The sequence below is a fragment of the Schistocerca gregaria genome, chromosome 4, assembly GCF_023897955.1.
Source record: "Schistocerca gregaria isolate iqSchGreg1 chromosome 4, iqSchGreg1.2, whole genome shotgun sequence".
In the NCBI taxonomy this organism is placed as follows: Eukaryota; Metazoa; Arthropoda; class Insecta; order Orthoptera; family Acrididae; genus Schistocerca; species Schistocerca gregaria.
In genome coordinates this window covers 184,562,812-184,584,632 of record NC_064923.1, presented here as the reverse complement: position 1 = coordinate 184,584,632, position 21,821 = coordinate 184,562,812, and the positions used below count along the sequence as shown (strand labels likewise).

Genomic DNA, 21,821 nt, shown 5'->3' with positions numbered 1-21,821 from the left:
CTCAGAGCTATAAAACGCGTCGACTGCCATACTTCAGTTATTGGTCACTTAAAACCAACTGTCGACAGAGCACCTCGCATTTTTGACATACCTAGCGATGGCCTCTTCCAATATTGCTCAGCGTTCCACATTAACAGCATTTGTGAAGCGTTCCGCCGTGTTTACATGTCAATTACAACCGAGCGGAAGGCGGTAGGCGATGTGGTAACACTGAAGCAAATGAAAGACGTCAACTATTAACTAATTTTAATCGGACAATAGTTGGATATACAGGGTGTTTATAAATAAATATCGGGATTTGAAAGCTATATAATATTTATTACATTAAACCTACAGTTATAAATGATATGTCAAATGAAAGAGCTACTCAAACAGTTGTGTTTGGCACCAGTGCGTGTGCGCAGTGCGCAGTGTTTCCGCCGCAATCCGATAGACAGCGGTAGTAGCGCAGATGGCGACTAGTGAACAGAAAGCGTTTTGTGTTTTGCAGTTTACAAAGACCGAATCTGTAGTTACTGTGCAACGTGCGTTCCGGCTGAAGTTCGGTTGTGATCCTCCAAGTGATTATAACATTCGTACATGGTACCATCAATTTGAAGATACTGCCTGCCTTTGTAAATGGAAGAGCACAGGACGACCAAGAGTTAGTTAGCAGACTGTTGAGCGAGTGAGAGAATCATTCATTCGTAGTCCAAACAAATCATTCCAGATGGCTAGTCATGGAATACAAGTTCCCGTGTTGACTGTTTGGAAAGGTTTAATAAAACGCGCCCAACTAAGTCCTTACCGTTTACAATTATTACAGGCTCTGACTTATTGCAAATATCATATGTATGCTGATGACCTTCAGTTGTATCTAATTGCGAAACCAAACAATCTTAACAAAGCTATTGAAAACTTCAATACTGATCTCGATACACTATCAAAATGGGCACAGGACATAGGGCTAAAACTAAACCCATCTAAAACCGAAGCGGTACTTGTTGATCACTCTAAGCTCATTAGCCCAAAACATCGGGAATCCGTGCCATCACTTATCCTAAATGGAAGAAATATTAACTTCTCTCCCTCAGCAAAGAGTTTGGGAGTAATAATAGATGAAAATCTAAATTGGACAGAGCACGTAACTGCAATGTGCAAAAAAGCAACAGCATCCTTTCATGTCCTACAAAAATATAAAAAACTCTTCCCTTTCGATCTGAAAAAGAAATTAGTGCAAACGCTTATACTCCCAATCATTGATTACAGCGATATTATCCTACAAGGCCTCTCTCAGGAAAACTCGCGACGTCTGGAACTGATCATGAATGCCTACCTCCGATATATCTGTGATGTTCGACTTTTTGATAACATTTCACCAGACTATGCAAAATTGTCCTGGCTGTTTCCATACAATCTGTCTCATCTACTACCTTATAAATGTACACTATCCCTCATATCTCTCCTCGTCCTTAACGCTTATGTCTGAATAACATGACAGAAACACACGTTCCCATCATAATAAAATCCTCTCTGTTCCACTGCATGGCTCAGTCACCTTTCCCAAGTCCTTTACAGTAGCGGGAACCCGACTCTGGAATAACCTCCCTCGGTATGTTAGAGAACTTAGAAACATGTCCAGCTTCAAAAATCAGTTAATGACGTATCTACTTAAGCAACAGTAATGCTTTCCTTTGTACACGTATGCACTTCACCTCATTACTTCCCCCTTTCCCCCTCAAGTCTCCCGCCCCCAAAAATCGCTATACTAATAAACATCTACTTTACACACCAAGATATTAATGTACATCTGCACAAATCTCCATTACTATTGCCCATTTTTCTCATGTTTATCATTATTATTTAATTCTTTTTTTTTACTGCTACTATTATAAATTTTATCGTAATTTGTATGTATAGCACCTGTTGTAAAAATACTGCCAGTACTTACTTTATTAGGTCTTAGTCATTATTCTTTATTCATATTGTGACTAGAGTAATCTAATTTTCGTATTCAAAGTATTGTCATGATGTAACTCTGATGTGTGAAATGCTGCATGTGTGAAACACTGGTCCGATGTAAGAGAGGGCCTGATGGCCCTAATCTGATCAGGTTAAATAAATAAATAAATAAAGCCAGCAGACCATAGATCATGTCAACTTCGCAAACGAAATGTTGTTTCATGACGATGAAGATTTTCTGTATTATGTTCTGTATTATGTTGTATTCAGTCATGAATCGACCTTTCACCTTAGTTGACATGTTAACACTCACAATGTGTACATCTGGGGCTCAGAAAATCCTCACGAGGTTGTACAAATGCAACGAGATTCCCCGAAAGTGACTGTTTTTTATGCTGTATACTAGCGGAAAGTTTAGGGGCCTTTGTTTTTTGGTGAACATACTGTAAATGGCACATCGTACCTTGATACACTAGAGCCATGTTCTTCGCAGAGTTGAAACAAGATGAGACATCAAGATGGTGCACCACCTCACTGGCAAAGCGAAGTACGCGAGTGGTTGAACTTCACTGTACCCAAGCGCTGGACAGGCCGCATGGGGCCCAATGACAGGGCTTGCTTTGCATGGCCTCCACATTCACCCGACCTAACACCATGCGATTTTTCCTTTTGGGCTTCATCAAGGATTGTGTGTACGTGCCTCCGCTAGCAGCAGACCTCTCTGAATTAAGATACCGGATTGAAGCAGCTGTTGCTACAATCACCAAAGACACACTTGAACAACGTTTGGGAAGAACTCGGCTATAGACTTGATGTGTGCCGTGTGACAAATTGTGCTCACATTGAACATTTATAAGGTTCTTAGTAAAACTGTTTGAGTTTCTCTTTCATTTGATGTATCATTTATATCTGTAAGTTTAAAATAACAAACATTATAAACATTTAAAACCCCTGTATGTGCATGAGCTAGAAAAGAACAGCTCGCATGTCCTATAGTGAGCAAGATGTACGAGACAGGCGAAATTCCCTCAGACTTCAAGAAGAATATAATAATTCCAATCACAAAGAAAGCAGGTGCTGACAGATGTGTAAATTACCGAACTATCAGTTTAAAATAAGTGAGAGTTGCAAAATACTAACGCGAATGCTTTACAGACGAATGGAAAACCTGATAGAAGCCTACCTCGGGGAAGATCAGTTTGGATTCCGTAGAAATGTTTGAACACATGAGGCAATACTGAACCCACGACTCATCTTAGAAAATAGTTAAGGAAAGGCACCTACGTTTCTAGCATTTGTAGACTTAGAGAAAGCTTTTGACAATGTTGAATGGAATACTCTCATTCAAATTCTGAAGGCGGCAGGGGAAAAATACAGGGAGCGAAAGGCTATTTACAGTTTGTACAGAAACCAGATGGCAGTTATGAGAGTTGAGGGACGTGAAAGAGAAGCAGTGGTTGGGAAGGGAGTGGGATAGGGTTGTAGCCTCTCCCCAATACTATTCTATCTGTATATTGAGCAAACAGTAAAGGAAACAAAAGAAAAGTTCGGAGTAGGTATTAAAATCCACGGAGAAGAAATAAAAAATTTAAGGTTCGCCGATGACATTGTAATTCTGTCAGAGACAGCAAAGGACTTGGAAGAGCAGTTGAACGGAATGGACAGTGTCTTGAAAGGAGGGTATAAGATGAACATCAACAAAAGGAAAACAAGGATAATTGAATGTAGTCGAATTAAATCGGGTGATGCCGAGGGAATTAGATTAGGAAATGAGACACTTAAAGTAGTAAAGGAGTTTTCCTATTTGGGGAGCAAAATAACTGATGATGGTCGAAGTAGAGAGGATATAAAATGTAGACTGGCAATGGCAAGGAAAGCGTTTGTAAAAAAGAGAAATTTGTTAACATCGAGTATTGATTTAAGTGTCAGGAAGTCGTTTCTGAAAGTGTTTGTATGGAGTGTAGCCATGTATGGAAGTGAAACATGGACGATGAATAGTTTGGACAAGAACAGAATAGAAGCTTTCGAAATGTAGTGCTACAGAAGAATGCTGAAGATTAGATGGGTAGATCACATAACTAATGAGGAGGTATTGAATAGAATTGGGGAGAAGAGGAGTTTGTGGCACAACTGGACTAGAAGAATGGATTGGTTGGTAGGGCATGTTCTGAGGCATCAAGGGATCACCAATGTAGTACTGGAGGGCAGTGTGGAGGGTAAAAATCGTAGAGGGAGACGAAGAGATGAATACACTAAGTAGATTTAGAAGGATGAAGGCTGCAGTAGGTGCTGGGAGATGAAGTAGTTTGCACACGACAGAGTAGCATGGTGAGCTGCATCAAACCAGTCTCAGGACTGAAGACCACAACAACAACAACAACATTCGTCGTTCGTTTTTTGAGGCATTCCAAGAAACATTGTTCATTTTTGCACTGACTGCAATGAACATGTATCAACTTTTTTTTCATTTGGGACTCACGAAAGTACGCTTCAAACTTTCGCGGAACCCTTACACGTGACTTTTTATTTCTGAGTGCAATGAAGAAAACACATGATGCATATACAGTAAATTTTCTACTGTGGAATGAATATGAGATATAAACTTCACAACTTTCTTAAGACCCTTATACGGGAACAAGTTTCATGTTCTAGTTATTTTATCTGCGGAAGATTAGAAGACAATAAAATTTTTACGACACACCTGACAAGAATTCGCGACACACCAATGCTTGGCGACATGACGGTTGAGAAACTTTGGTTCCGATGACGGTAGAACAGTTTATGATGTACTGTATACGACAAATTGTTTCCTCCAAGTTCTTGCGAAATCTGGGAAAACACCAGAAAGCTCAAACTATTCTTCATCTTTTCGGTATCGATGGCATCTATATTGACCGCCCACTGTGTGTTGCACACGTAAGGGCACAAGACGCAGTTCTTGGAAGGGCCGCCAGCTGGTGCCACTGCGAATCTCGCTAGTTACAGCGCTCGCCGTGTTCTTATGAGCGGCGCCTTCGGTTACAAACGCTGCGTTCCAATGTAATTTGCATCGGACGTCTTCTTAAGACAACGTTCGCCCCTCCGCTCTCCGATCTATTCACTACTTCATATAGGGCGCGCTACTAATCCTCAGACCATATTCAAAACTACTATTCGGTGATATATTACTGATGTGCATTGGGAACGGTCTCAGATCTTCAGAATTATGTATGTTTGATCTGTTATCTGTTTGCTTTTGTCTTAGGTTCTTCGACCAACATTTGTTTGACAATTTTTTTTTTTTACTTTTCGCCACGACAAGTGGCTGGCATTGTTGAAACCTCATTCTCCGTTATTGGTCCGTCCCCAGAGAAATGGCTTAGGTACATCGTTGTTAATTGTTTCTAGAATGAATTTTCAGTCAGCAGCGGACTCCGCGCTGAACTGAAACTACCAGGCACTTTAAAACCGGAAACAGTCCGCTATGCTGTGGCAAAGATATTTCCCTGAAATACGCGTTCTTCCAGTATTGATAATTTCTCAAGGCAGGCAGGTAAAATTTCGAAGGTAGGGGAGGTCGTGAAAAAGTTTCAAAGCGGCCGCGTTCCGCTGCAAGGTGAAAATTCTTGCTGACATGTAGATAGCTTCTTTTCTGGATGTTGGAAAGAATTTTTGGGATTTTAGGTCCGCCAGTTATGCAAAACACCGAATTTCTCAGTACCTAAACATGTTTCGGTATCACTGTGCCATCATCAGTGGGTTTTCGTTTTTATTTATTCTGGAATGTTGGCATTTCTGTTACATGATTATAAAATTATGTGCACACACACACACACACGAAAAATAAATACACTACAATCTGCAAAGACGCACCATTTACACACGAACAGGAATGCCGTATAAAAGACAACACACACAGCTAAGAAACACACAGAAAACACACACACAGACGCGCATATACACACACAAACACACGCACACTCTCACCCATAGACGTGCGCGCACACACACACACACAAAGATAAAATGCAAATAAAATTCAAATTTGGCGCCGAACTTTCTGGTGAACAAATGTTTGGGTACTGAGAAAAACGGTGTTTTGCGTAACTGGCGGACCTCAAATCCGAAAAATTTTAACTGCAAACACGGCCAACACAAAGGAGCTGCAGATCAAAAGTTGTATAGAATGCTTGTGTGTATGTAGCATTCGACGACTTTTAATGTGATGTTGCTGAGCGCCACTCGACTGAGCTGCTACCCTATTCGCAGGACTGCTACGGCTGCAGCAGATATACCAGAGCCTCCGGCCGGGGAAGGACTCCATCCAGGTGGAGGCGGTGAAGCGCGTCCAAAACACCTCGGAGGCGATGGACTTCCTCCACAGCATCGAGGAGATCAACAGGTGAGCGTCGCAGCTTGCTCTCAGACAGCACGCAAGGTAATAACGAACCAGTCGCCAACCTAGTTAACAGAATAGTACCCCATTTAGCAACAGAAATCAATTATGGCCCACGTCGATCTTCCAATGGTAACTTTAACATTTAGAGAGATCAGCAGCTGTCAAGGCAGGCAGCTTCCACTCAACAAATTCGAGTGGGGCGCGAGAGTCTCTTTTGAACCGTGACCAAAATTCGTGCGTTGCCGTGAGAGTCTCTGTTCAAGTGTGTTCTTAACACGTTGAACCTTCTATTTCATGATGTTGCCATTTGGCAACAAACTGAAAATTAACGCGTAGTGTTAAGTAAATCATTCGTATATGCGTGAACTTGCCGTTTGGCAACACAGACAGTCTGCCTGCACCGAGCTAGACTGTATTTAGATTCATTATGTTCGCAGAAACATTTCAGAATCGATAATCTTTGCTGAAGGTGGACGTTCGTAAACACACAAGAAAGCTGTTGAAACAGCGAATTATTTCTACCACTTAGACCATATCTAGTCAGATTTTCAAGGTATGTAAAATAATTTTTAATGACTGCACAGATTCCTTTCCATGTACCTGAGCGAATAAACTTTTAATATTTGCCGTTTGTTGCCGTATGACAACAAACCTAAGATAATTAATACATGAAAATTATCTGTATATAACTTAGCATCTAGTGTTTTATGTCTAAGACCCTACCCCAGATATCTTTTGATAGAAATAGGTTTACTAAAACAAAGTCAGCTGTAGGGGATGGCACACTCCAGGTACATAGTTGGCAGTTAATCCCTGAAATTGTGCAGATTGAATAAAGTAACAGACCATCAAGGAAACGAGTGAATCAACACGTTTAAAATGTGAGTAGTGTACTAGTAAGCTAGAATTAATATACGTCAAAGACGTAATAGACACTCTAAAGCTGCAGATAGAGGGCCGGACCAGCATATGTAGACTAAGAGCTATGTCCTTGTTTCAAGTCGGTCACGCAGGTCCTCTTAAAAATGTAACAGCCGTAAACAGAATCTTTTTGATGTGCTTTGTACTGCGCCATCCTACAGACAGGACCACGGTCGCAACACTAACAAAACAGTTGGGCACTCCAGAGCCACAGTGACACGTAAAGTGAGAGCAACGTCGCACAGCAGAAATCGACACACTAATTTCGCACAGTTGAACTGAAGAAGCGGAACACAAGAATCTGCTATGTTAGTTCTGTCATGCAAGTACGTCATGTAGCGTCATAGCTACGCCTAAGATAGCCACCAGGGCTAAACTTCTGTATCATTAACAACGTCTGTCCACATACTAAGTAGACAGTTTTACTTGTATGCTGAAATTATCTCGACACAGCCCACACTACTTACCAATATGGAGATGTTGTGCACCACATAGTTGACACAGATACTATTTGTGGTTTTACTGGGTAGTGGTAACCACCAGAATATCACAGTATTGATATTAACAACTTATGTGATTATCAAAATATCTAAGAGGTTCGTACGAATAACTACCACCAAAGACGAGCTCACATTCGATACAAAATCATATATTCAGCCTCACCATTCACAGCAACAAAGAAAAATCTTCCAGCATGTAACTCTACTACACGACAACACACCTCGCTAAGCAGTGGCGTAACAGAGATGTCCAACTCTTTTATAAAATAATACGTGCTGTTGTGGTCGATAGTACCCTATAAATATCTTTCCAATTCAAAACCACATCAGATTAAATATAACCATCTAACTGCATTAATCTAGTCTGCACTTTTCAATATTATTTATTTTATGTCACCCGTTCTAAGACATAGTTTACTCTCTTGTTTAAATGACGTTAATAAACGAGAAAAGTTCTGTAGTTAGCAAGCACTCTACAGCAATATTGTGCCCAACTTGAATAGCAACATATTAGTTCGTTTTAAAATTGTCACTTTCTCAGAAATCAGTAAATTATCTTTCTTTCAAGAATTAATCACCTTTCTTGTTAAGTAAAATCCTGGATATAATGTCCTTCCTTTTTAAATTAAAACATATGAAATAATTTCTCTCTTTGGAAATTAACAGATCTGAAAAGATATTTCTGTTTCTTTGGGAACTAATATCTTTGCTTTTTATAACTTTCAGGACGTTCCTTTATCTAATCTTATATTTCCTTTTACCACTTTACGACATTTGAAAATTATTCGTTTGCTATAAAATTGAACTTTACTAAAAAAAATGGGGTAGCGTCTTTGATTCATAATCAAAAAGTCTTCGGTCCCGGGTTCGATCCCAGCCACTGCCAAAATTTTGATAAATAATCAGCATTGGCGGCCGAAGACTTCCGGCATAAGTCAGCCTCATTCTGCCAACGGCCTTGTCAAAGAGGGGGGAGGAGCGGATAGAGGTCCAGGGCACTCTCTTGTGTTAGGGGTGGGAAATTGCCCCTAAAGGCAGAAGCATCAGCAATGATCAACGACATGAGTATGCTGAAGGCAACGGAAACCACTGCATTAAAGAAACGTAACGTGTATCCACAGGACATGTGGCCTGTAGTTGAAGAAGTCTCATGATGATCTCTCCATTGGCAAAAGATTCCGGAATAGTCCCCCATTCGGATCTCCGGGAGGGGACTACCAAAGGAGAGGTTACCATGAGAAAAAGATTGAAAAATCAACGAAAGGAAAATGTTCTACGAGTCGGGGCGTGGAATGTCAGAAGCTTGAACGTTGTAGGGAAACTAGAAAATCTGAAAAGAGAAATGCAAAGGCTCAATCTAGATATAGTAGGGGTCAGTGAAGTGAACTGGAAGGAAGACAAGGATTTCTGGTCAGATGAGTATCTAATATCAACAGCAGCAGAAAGTGGTATAACAAGAGGAGGAGGTATACTTGAAAAAGGCCGGGAGATACGGGAAGATTTCAATTAGATTACATCATGGTCAGACAGAGATTCCGAAATCAGATACTGGATTGTAAGGCGTACCCAGGAGCAGATATAGACTCAGATCACAATATAGTAGTGATGATGAGTAGGCTGAAGTTTAAGACATTAGTCAGAAAGAATCAATACTCTAACAAGTGGGATACGGAAGTTCTAAGCAATGAAGAGATACGTTTGGAGTTCTCTAGCGCTATAGATACAGCAATAAGGAATAGCGCAGTAGGCAACACAGTTGAAGAGGAATGGACGTCTCTAAAAAGGGCCATCACAGAAGTTGGGAAGGAAAACATAGGTACAAAGAAGGTAGCTGCGAAGAAACCATGGCTAACACAAGAAATACTTCAGTTGATGGATGAAAGGAGGAAGTACAAACATGTTCCGGGAAAATCAGGAACACAGAAATACAAGTCGCTGAGGAATGAAATAAATGGGAAGTGCAGGGAAGCTAAGACGAAATGGCTGCAGGAAAAATGTGAAGACATCGAAAAAGATATGATTGTCGGAAGGACAGACTCAGCATACAGGAAAGTCAAAACCACCTTCGGTGACATTAAAAGCAACGGTGGTAACATTAAGAGTGCAACGGGAAGTCAACTGTTAAATGCAGAGGAGAGAGCAGATAGGTGGAAAGAATACATTGAATTCCTCTATGAGGGTGACGATTTATCTGATGTGATAGAAGAAGAAACAGGTGTCGATTTAGGAGAGATAGGGGATCCAGTATTATAATCGGAATTTAAAAGAGCTTTGGAGGACTTACGGTCAAATAAGGCAGAAGGGATAGATAACATTCCATCAGAATTTCTAAAATCATTAGGGAAGTGACAACAAAACGACTATTCACGTTAGTTTGTAGAATATATGAGTCTGGCGACATACCATCTGACTTTCGGAAAAGCATCATCCACACAATTCGGAAGACGGCAAGAGCTGACAAGTGCGAGAATTATCGCACAATCAGCTTAACAGCTCATGCATCGAAGCTGCTTACAAGAATAATATACAGAAGAATGGAAAAGAAAATTGAGAATGCGCTAGGTGACGACCAGTTTGAATTTGGGAAAAGTAGAGGCACGAGAGAGGCAATTCTGACGTTACGGCTAATAATGGAAGCAAGGCTAAAGAAAAATCAAGACACGTTCATAGGATATGTGGACCTGGAAAAAGCATTCGACAATATAAAATGGTGCAAGCTGTTCAAGATTCTGAAAAAAGTTGGGGTAAGCTATAGAGAGGGACAGGTCATGTACAATATGTACAACAACCAAGAGGGAATAATAAGAGTGGACGATCAAGAACGAAGTGCTCGTATTAAGAAGGGAGTAAGACAAGGCTGTAGCCTTTCGACCCTACTCTTCAATCTGTACATCGAGGAAGCAATGATGGAAATAAAAGAAAGGTTCAGGAGTGGAATTAAAATACAAGGTGAAAGGATATCAGTGATACGATGCCCTGATGACATTGCTATCCTGAGTGAAAGTGGAGAAGAATTAAATGATCTGCTGAACGGAATGAACAGTCTAATGAGTACACAGGATGGTTTGAGAGTAAATCGGAGAAAGACGAAGGTAATGAGAAGTAGTAGAAATGAAAAAACCGACAAACTTAACATCAAGATTGATGGCCGAAAGTCAGTGAAGTTAAGGAATTCTGCTACCTAAGCAGTAAAATAACCAATGACGGACGGAGCAAGTAGGACATCAAAAGCAGACTCGCTATGGCAAAAAAGGAATTACTGGCCAAGAGAAGTCTACTAATATCAAATACCGGCCTTAATTTGAGAAAGAAATTTCTGAGGATGTACGTCTGGAGTACAGCATTGTATGGTAGTGAAACATGGACTGTGGGAAAACAGGAACAGAAGAGAATCGAAGCATTTGAGATGTGGTGCTATAGACGAATGTTGAAAATTACGTGGACTGATAAGGTAAGGAATGAGAAGGTTCTACGCTGGAAAACACTGATAAGGAGAAGGGACAGAATGATAGTACATCTGCTAAGACATGAGGGCATGACTTCCATGGTAAAAGAGGGAGCTGTAGAGGGCAAAAACTGTAGAGGAAGACAGAAATTGGAATACGTCAAGCAAATAATTGAGGACGTAGGTTGCAAGTGCTATTCTGAGATGAAGAGGTTACCACAAGAAAGGAATTCGTGGCGGGCCGCATCAAACCAGTCAGTAGACTGATGACATAAAAAAATGTCTTTCATATACAGATAAAATCAGTCTTGAGATGACTGTGTTGTCCTCATAATTTCATTATTATTCATGTAAGTGGCAAGATTGGACTGAGAAAAGGTTGGGAATTTGTACAGGCGCTGATAACCACGCAGTTGAGTGCCCCATAATCCTAACATCATCATCATCATCATCATCATCATCATCATCATACAATCAGTGTTAATTTTACGAGTGCTTTCCAATCAAACTTACCCCGCTAAGCGGAAAGATAAAAAAAAATTTAAAAAAACCTTGGCGTCACCGTCACTTTTAAACTGGGTGGGCTTCAATATAGACACAAAATCCCATTTCAGGCTTTGACTTCCCGCGGACCCAATACTATTGAAATTATTTAAGACACAGCATCTGCACTATAGGAGAGACAATTAGTGTGTCTTCATTAACAATGATTCATTCTTTGTCGTTTAGGGTTTTATTGGAAAAGTTACTAAATTCGAGACCGCTCTTGCAATTCTCCTACTAACTATGAATCACTACCATTTTATTTCGTAGAACCGCAGAGCGTCAGTTCTCCTATTTACAAAGATAACACAGTCCGTGCATCCAAACATTAACTAAAATACATCGACGTTTAAGCTGAAGTCACAAAACAAGCCCTAACACAATATCACAAAGTCACTGTTTCCTAAGTGCTTCGTTTCACCTTCAAAACCACTAATGCAGAGACACTATTTCCTTAGTGCGTGCTTTCTCCACATTCGAATCCAACTAACGTCAAGTGATAACGTCACTTATCTCCCACAACACTTGTAAAATCTCCAATCTAACGGAGATAGGTATCGCCTACAAACGAGTGGTTTTCAGGTTACACTTCGTTCGGTAACTGTTTAGGCATAAACCGCCAACCATGAGAAAACATTCCTAAACTACAATATACCATAGCCAATACTGCTGCCTCTCACAGAATTCTAAATTACCGCACAAATAAATCAGTTGACGCTTTTCGCCCCACAAAATGAGAGCAAAATTATCACAGATAGGTGTAAATGTCATTTAAACAAGTCGATAACAATCTCACTAAATTCTTCTAAACGACTGCAGCGTTTGATTCAAACACTCATGAGTCTAATACCGATTAGGACTGATCTTAGTTCGGATAACCACCAACAACAACTGAATTTCTCAAGGAACAAATCAAAAACCATTCACGGTAACCAAACATAGCACACTAGTTCTCCTTTTTAATAATAGCTGGTTTTTGTTTGCGACTGTCGTTGGAGTTTTGTGGTGGCCAGCTGCTCCATAGATGTTGTCTTTTCCGCAAGCCACAACACTGCAATCGTCTGTGCGTAGCATATTCGCTCACTTTGACCAGGTTCTACTGCTCAGATATTTTCAGGCAATAATCTCTTCAACATATAAGAACACATTCCAAACAACTAATTAAACCGTCGTTTTCTTTCTCACCATAAAATTTTGATATTAAGGCGAAGTGATACCTACTAGTAATGCATATTTAACGCAACACAAATTCTGACGCATTACAGCATATTCCACTAACTTTTTCAGTGGACAACTCATACAGGTTATTATAGAATCTACCTCTCAAACCTCACGCTCCGTTCGTCACATTCGCAGTACCACTTGGTCAAAAGCATGGCACTTCGATTGACAAAATCTCTATGACTTCCAAAACAATGGTGCCGGTATTTTGTGAGTGTAAATGAGTTCGATGTCGTGGAAGCCTATTTATCTCACAGATAACCGTCCAAAACACGATCCACACCTTGTGGCCAGATGGGTTATCTTCAGCTTTTGAATCCCGGGAAAAACAACTGGAGATAAATTTTTCGTTAATGGTATAGGAAGGGAAATGTCCACAGATAGTTTACTGACTGATGATGTCACAGCGAAGAAACATGACAACTGTCATTATTTTTAGAGGGATATTCAAAAATCATTTACACTAGCTCTTAAAAAAAGAATTTTTTTTTATACTAAGTACTTTTTTATTGTAACAGTTGTATTACAACGAATTACATACAGTTACAATATGTTATTTTGAAGATTGAAGTAATGAGGTTTTTTAAAGGTGCAGTTTTTCGTACTGAAGTTGGTAATTTTTGCTGAATACTTTGACGATTGATTCCTTACTTTTATGAAACTCATCAGTTCATTAAATAATACACTGATATAGTGCCGTTTTATGCAGTTGCATAAGGTTGAAAAACATTATATGTTTCTATTCACTAATATTTATTTTATATCGGACCTGTTTCTATGTTACTGTGCTCACATCAGTGTGTGCAGGAAGGAGGGGCCTAGCGTGAGGTGGCTTTACGCAACACGTAGAATATCCCCTTGTTGTCTGATTATGCAACACACAGCAGCAGCCGGGTGTCGGCGCGAAATGAAAGAGACATTCTTTGCCCACTTTAGATGCGCTGGTTGGTGATGCGTTGTGCTGACAGAATCGAGGTGCACGCTCTTCAGTCGTTCTCAAACCATTTTATAGAAACTAATTGGTAACAAGAATTGATTTTCACGTTACTTACAGCTTTCTACGTTAGCCTCATGGTGAAGTGTCGAAAATTTCCGAAATGGACTTACTTATTGTGATATTCTCATTTAAGGAAGTTGTTGCGCTAAATTCAAAAAAGTGTGCAATGAAAAACATGGGTCGCTACGACCTTTTGTTTGGTGCATATTGAACCATATGTTACTGTGAATGAAATTTATTTAAGATATTGAATTGTTTTTCAGTCTTTTTCAGTCTTCAATTTCAGGAAAATTGAATTTATGTAGCACATACACTTCTGACCACATGTATGTGAGAACGAAATGTTTGTAACAAATCTCATGTCTTCTAACCAGTACAATACACTCAGCAGCTTTGATGTTACCTAAATGTCACCACTCCAGGACATTGGATTGGAAGAAGATGAGTAGAAGGTGAACTTCATTGGCTGTAGCCTTCCTCATCTCCAGGCTCACACCTTGTGACTTTTATCTGTGGGGTTATGTAAAAGATTGAATTTCTAACTGCCCTATGTCTGACACTCTTGACAATTGTTAAAGCTGTGAATTCAATAGTGAGAGACCAGCTGCTTCTTTTAGGGCAGGAAATGAGCCACCGTTTCGATACTGGCATGTCACGCATGGTGCTCCCATTGAATGCATAAAAAATGGAACTACTTTCTTTCTAGGAATGTTGGAATACTGTTCACATGTTTGTAGTTTGGAAGCAATAAATGTTTGAAACCTGTTCCTTTTTTTAAGTAGTCCTGTGTGAACTTAAATCCACTGCAACACTGATGAATCCATATGTAACACGTACTTGTGTCACTCTGAATGAACTTGAACCCTCGTTTTGGGAAATTGATGGATCTACTGTACACATGACGCCACATGTGCAGATTACATAGATCAAGGGGAGAGTTGAAGTGTCAGCAGTAACCTGATATACAGTTTTGCAGGAAAAATTTTGGACTTAACAATAAAATACATTTCTCTTTCTTTCACACTCTCACTCTCCATTTCACCCCGTTCAACCCCCTCTCCCCCCCCCCCCCCCCCACACACACATACGCATACACACATTTACATCTCTCAATAACAACCCAGTATTTTATCAGCCATTAAAATCAAATAGTTAATAGTACTTTACTGGCCAATGAAACGAAACAGCAAACACACAACTTTATTTACTGTTCCTCCCACCGTCTTGTCAAGAAGCCTTGTACGATATTCGCACAACACTTCGTATAAGGAAGAATGGGAGATGAAATTAAAAAAATACCATGTCCAAAATGTCTGTATTACTTATCAAAATACACTCCTGGAAATTGAAATAAGAACACCGTGAATTCATTGTCCCAGGAAGGGGAAACTTTATTGACACATTCCTGGGGTCAGATACATCACATGATCACACTGACAGAACCACAGGCGCATAGACACAGGCAACAGAGCATGCACAATGTCGGCACTAGTACAGTGTATATCCACATTTCGCAGCAATGCAGGTTGCTATTCTCCCATGGAGACGATCGTAGAGATGCTGGATGTAGTCCTGTGGAACGACTTGCCATGCCATTTCCACCTGGCGCCTCAGTTGGACCAGCGTTCGTACTGGACGTGCAGACCGCGTGAGACGACGCTTCATCCAGTCCCAAACATGCTCAATGGGGGACAGATCCGGAGATCTTGCTGGCCAGGGTAGTTGACTTACACCTTCTAGAGCACGTTGGGTGGCACGGGATACATGCGGACGTGCATTGTCCTGTTGGAACACCAAGTTCCCTTGCCGGTCTAGGACTGGTAGAACGATGGGTTCGATGACGGTTTGGATGTACCGTGCACTATTCAGTGTCCCCTCGACGATCACCAGAGGTGTACAGCCAGTGTAGGAGATCGCTCCCCACACCATGATGCCGGGTGTTGGCCCTGTGTGCCTCGGTCGTATGCAGTCCTGATTGTGGCGCTCACCTGCACGGCGACAAACACGCATACGACTATCATTGGCACCAAGGCAGAAGCGACTCTCATCGCTGAAGACGACACGTCTCCATTCGTCCCTCCATTCACGCCTGTCGCGACACCACTGGAGGCGGGCTGCACGATGTTGGGGCGTGAGTGGAAGACGGCCTAACGGTGTGCGGGACCGTAGCCCAGCTTCATGGAGACGGTCACGAATGGTCCTCGCCGATACCCAAGGAGAAACAGTGTCCCTAATTTGCTGGGAAGTGGCGGTGCGGTCCCCTACGGCACTGCGAAGGATCCTACGGTCTTGGCGTGCATACGTGCGTCGCTGCGGTCCGGTCCCAGGTCGACGGGCACGTGCACCTTCCGCCGACCACTGGCGACAACATCGATGTACTGTGGAGACCTCACGCCCCACGTCTTGAGCAATTCGGCGGTACGTCCACCCGGGCTCCCATATGCCCACTATACGCCCTCGCTCAAAGTCCGTCAACTGCACACACGGTTCACGTCCACGCTGTCGCGGCATGCTACCAGTGTTAAAGACTGCGATGGAGCTCCGTATGCCACGGCAAACTGGCTGACACTGACGGCGGCGGTGCACAAATGCTGCGCAACTAGCGACATTCGACGGCCAACACCGCGGTTCCTGGTGTGTCCGCTGTGCCGTGCGTGTGATCATTGCTTGTACAGCCCTCTCGCAGTGTCCGGAGCAAGTATGGTGGGTCTGACACACCGGTGTCAATGTGTTCTCTTTTCCATTTCCAGGAGTGTACATGTGGCAGTAGTGCTGATGGAACTTACAGGTTAAGCTGTGCTTGTTAATTAGCATAGTTCAAACTTTCCACACATTTGGTATAAGACGCAATGGATGGTAGCATTGAACATTTGTATGTCTAAAAATTTGTTGCACATGTCAGCATACATCTGCTGCTGATCGAACTTACAGTTTAACCGCTTCAGACCAGAATTTTTTCTGGAAGAAGGAAAATTATTCTTTATATGCTAATGCTCTTATACGATACTTTTATGATGCACATGCAAGATTTGTACAAAAATATGCATCCGTTTTCAAAACATATTTTGTACACTTGCTTTCAGTTTATGGGATGATAAAACGAAATATTCACTACTGTAATAAATAGTGAAATTATTATTCAGTCATTATCATGAAAGATAAAACTAACAACATTTGATTATGCAGTGGAATATACCGAACCAACCAAATCCGTATATTCCGGTGATCACGAGCTGCTGCAGCCTACTACGTTGACTTGCTGATATTTTCATAGTGACGCCCAACAGATAGCAGCACTTCTGCGTGATGAAAACGTTAACATTCACGAAAGTGTACCTCAGGTTTACATTGGAAAAAAAATGCTTCTATTGAAGCTTATACACAGTAAATGTTAATGTACACAAATGTATCCGGAGGGTCTGAAAGGATAAAGCTGCACTTGTCAATGAGCAAAGTTTTATCAGTTGTATCTTACTTGCTGTAAAGCACAATGGACCCTCAGAAGTTTCCACACCTAAAATCTCTTTATTGTTGTTCTATAACTGTAAAAAACATGCTAGTTCAAATTCTGTGATTGTAAATGTAACAACCTTAATACAATACCTTGTAAATGTAACAACCTTAATACAATACCTATAACTTCAGTGTAGTTTCTACACCCAAAATACACAGACACTTGAACAAACACAAACATGCACACACAAACGCGCACACAAAAACATACACACACACACACAAACTGGTTATAACAAAAATACGTAAATGGTGGAAATTATAGTTTCCCACTACTAAAACATCTGTCAAAAATATTTAAGCTGCATCACATGTTTATGCCAATGTTATTTTCACATTTAAACATATGTCAAAAATCCCTAAAGGTTTTAACTTACAGCATTTCACTATCCTAAATGGATCTTAGAAATACATCAGCAACACACAATATATGTGTGAAGTGTCACAGGATTAACAGATGCCGGCCGCGGTGGTCTAGCGGTTCTAGGCGCTCAGTCCGGAACCGCGGGACTGCTACGGTCGCAGGTTCGAATCCTGCCTCGGGCATGGATGTGTGTGACGTCCTTAGGTTAGTTAGGTTTAAGTAGTTCTAAGTTCTAGGGGACTGATGACCTCAGATGTTAAGTCCCATAGTGCTCAGAGCCATTTGAACCATTTTGATTAATAAATATCTAAATGATATCTAAATAGTGAAGATATTGAAAGAGCAGGGAGGGGGAAGAGGATAATGTAGGAAGCTAAAAATAATTAACGTTACTTGCCGTAAGATATATCTTTTTTCTTAAAATTTATTCTAAACCTACCTATCTGTGGTAGCATGTTTATCAACTTATGTCACCTTTCCCTCACTTTATCCCATAAAGCATAATAAAAATGTTGCGTTTTGACAAGATCTTCTATGAGTATCACCGAAACTGCATATTTCCACAATACATAAGAGTAACTTCATATTGCACTAAATACTGAAATTGTGGGTTGTGATAAAAGGCAAATAGTATTCCCATGAACAGTGGAAATCAAGCCCTGACTTTATTCTAAATTTATATTGCTCATCTGACTGATAAATAATAACAGAAATAGTAACAGAGATATATACTTTCATAATTCAATGCAACAGGAAAGAAATGGATTTGCATAGTTAATACTTGAGCATTACAAAGACAGTGAACCAAATTGAGCTTGTATTAGACTTCTGCTTATAGCAACCAGCTGTCCTATGAGATTGTTTCCTCAGTTTTGTAACTTTCCCTTGGAGTAGAAAACACCATCTGTGTAACATAGCCAAAACGCAAATAATTTTTTAAAGAAGTATTTTGCCACATTCGAAATCTATCGATTATGTGCGATTTAGCACTCAGTGACCTACCTTGGATGGGCCTAGGCCATAATACCACGCAAAGGAAAGTCAATTATTGCTACTGTTTTGTGAGATTGGAATACAATGTTTCATTTTCAATACAACCTGAACATTTGTGAATCATGAAACGAGTTTATAGGGCTCAACAAGATGGTGACCATGCAATGTGTAATTATATGGTGCCTTTATACAAGGAATGGTACAAAATATATCGAAGAAATACAAAATAAATGGACTGATAGGCAATTATGTTGTCACAGACCTCAAATAGTTTTACAAACCAACATGGTACTCAAAATTACAAACAAAAAATTCATATTAATGACAAACAGCTGGAAGACCCCACTTGCATATTAAGGCACTACCGGTATACCATAGGGATTAAGCTTAATTTGCCCTGAGCATAGTTCGAACATTGCACTACACATTAAATGAATGAAAAATTGTCTTTATTGTTTGTCAAAATACGTGAAAATTTGTCCTTCACCGCCGACCGCGGTGGTCTCGCGGTTCTAGGCGCGCAGACCGGAACCGTGGTGGCAAGTTCGAATCCTGCCTCGGGCATGGATGTGTGTGATGTCCTTAGGTTAGTCAGGTTTAAGTAGTTCTAAGTTCTAGGGGACTGATGACCACAGCAGTTGAGTCCCATACTGCTCAGAGCCAATTTGTCCTTCACCACTACACAACCTACATGGAACTACTGGTAATCTGACATATAGCTTAAAGCGTACTTATTGACGGCTGACTTACACTGTCGCAGAGTCGAGACGTACATTTCGACAAAGTATCATGCTCAACAATAGTAATAAACTTTTGTACAGGTAATAAATAAGGGTTTATATGCTTTCAAGTGCCCACTTTTAATTAATTTTGAAAGCAACCCAAAAATTGCTGTAACATAAGGTTAGGGTACTAACTGTATCTTTCAGTACAAAATCGTTTGGCCTCTTCTACTGGTAATGTCAAGTTACTGAAAGTTTTGTGTTTGTCATCCCTAACTGGGAGGGCAGTGTCCCCCTTGTCCCGCGTTATTATATAAAGTTTGTATAAAAATGTTGTGGCTTATTTCAAGGTCGTTAGCCAATTTATCATGAAACATCACAGAGCAAATCTAAGTCAATAAATAAATCTACAATCATGAAAGACGAGCATATGCGGTGCTCATTACCTTCACCGAAAAACAAGTTACTGATCGCTAAATTTGGCCATGTACTTTGATGTACAATAGGTTATATCTCTTTTTAGTGGATCGCATAACGTAAAAGTTATAATCAGAGGATCTTAAATTTGTATCACAGTCTGCTAATAACAGACTTCGCTTCTATTGATGAAAAACATTCACAAGCAGTTAAAAGAGAGAAAAATTCTCTAAAATTTCGACTGAGTTTATACAAAATGATGTTAACTCTATAGGGAGGAACCAAGTTGAATGGAGATTACATAGAGAAAACGCAATACAAATCATTACCTGGGCAATTCACAAATCCAAAATTAATGAACCCAAATGCAAATTAAAAGTTAAATCAGCATCTGAAGTGGCCCTACTGAATAAGTAAATAGCTGTTCAGAGTACAGATCGCTCTATCATGGATAGTGACGTTTTCATTTCCTCAGAATCAGCGAATTGTGAGCCGATCAGTACTAGACCGTATATGTGAGATGAACAGCCACAAATTTTAGCTCTGTGTCGTCATGCCTCTACTTTCAGAAGAAAATCTACATAGAGGGTACGACTCAACAATGCTGTTGTCAATGTGACGTATGAGAATACAGCTTATGTTGCGGAAAAAAACAAGGGAACACAGCAGAAACATTCCACTCATATCGCACGAAACACACATCTACAAACACAACGTTGGTATCATTTTAGAGCAATTTCTCATCAGTTATTCAGCTTCTTTGCACCGAGCACAGTTGCTGAAGTGACACATTCCATTGGATACACCGAAATGTTTGGAGTGAAAGCAACCAACTTTCTCACACTGGCTGGAAGCTGCTGAAGTTTCTCATCCTGCAATGCTCATTCAGGAAAGTAAAAACAGACGTCCTCAGTTATACTTTGAGGGTTGCAGTGGCAACATAGCCTCTGAATATAGCAACGACATGAACCAGCTCTGTTCACAAATACACAAAGCACGCCGCAGCCCAGCTTATGTTAATACTACTCATCTCCCGGGATAAGCTAGATACTCCTTGTAAGTTTCACTGTCTGCCAACAAACACACATTTAAGAGCGCACTGCGTGTGCATCTACCCAGTGAGTAGGTTGGTTGGTTTGTGGGGGTCGAAGGCACAAGACTACGAAGGTCATCGTTCCCTACCCAGTGAGAAAAATGAAAAGCCTTCCTCCACAGCAAATATGTCCAGCACTCACAAGAAAATATCCATAAAATAATGACAAGATTGAAACAATTGGCTTCGTGATATGTGACACTAGGGTCGCATTAAACTTTTGCTCATCGGAGTCTCCATGACATTTTAATTTCCTTACATCGTCATTTTATAGCAAAACTATAGCAAATTGCCCCATACATTGATACTTTGCAGAGACCCATCAAGCAAAATTATAACAAGTAGCGCCATACAGCAAACACTTCCTAAGTGTATGGGAAGTAACCTGAAGCTGGTGTCAGCTATTGGATTCCAAATAGTGTATTAACACCAGATGCTGACAGTGTTTGTATGTGCTTTACTGACATTACCCGGAGCATGGTGACTACACTCACCCTGAATAAATTTTGGCTACATTCAGATAATGATGGTCAGATGATGTAATGACTGCCATTTATCAGATCCCGCTGATTGAATTCACTGTGGCGACAGTGGACGTCATCCACTTAATCAGAAATAGTGTTGTGACACCAGAGGCTGACAGTGTGTGGTATGTGCCAAAAATTGAGAGTGAGAGTCAGCTACTGGATTTTAAAACCATAGTCTAATATCATAGCCTATCAGAACATGTGTGATACCCTCACAATGGTTGTCAGCTATTAGATGCCTCTTAG

General features: G+C 40.6%; 1 protein-coding gene across 2 annotated transcripts in view; it reads left to right on the top strand.

The window, feature by feature from the left end:
* Positions 1–21,821, top strand: part of LOC126267159 (glutamate receptor 1-like) — a 1,368,697-nt gene that overhangs the window by 887,223 nt on the left and 459,653 nt on the right. For both annotated transcript variants that reach the window (XM_049972106.1, XM_049972105.1), the window contains exon 5: positions 6,190–6,322. In XM_049972106.1, coding sequence (XP_049828063.1) covers positions 6,190–6,322 — 133 coding nt within the window. The remainder of the gene's footprint in view (positions 1–6,189; positions 6,323–21,821) is intronic.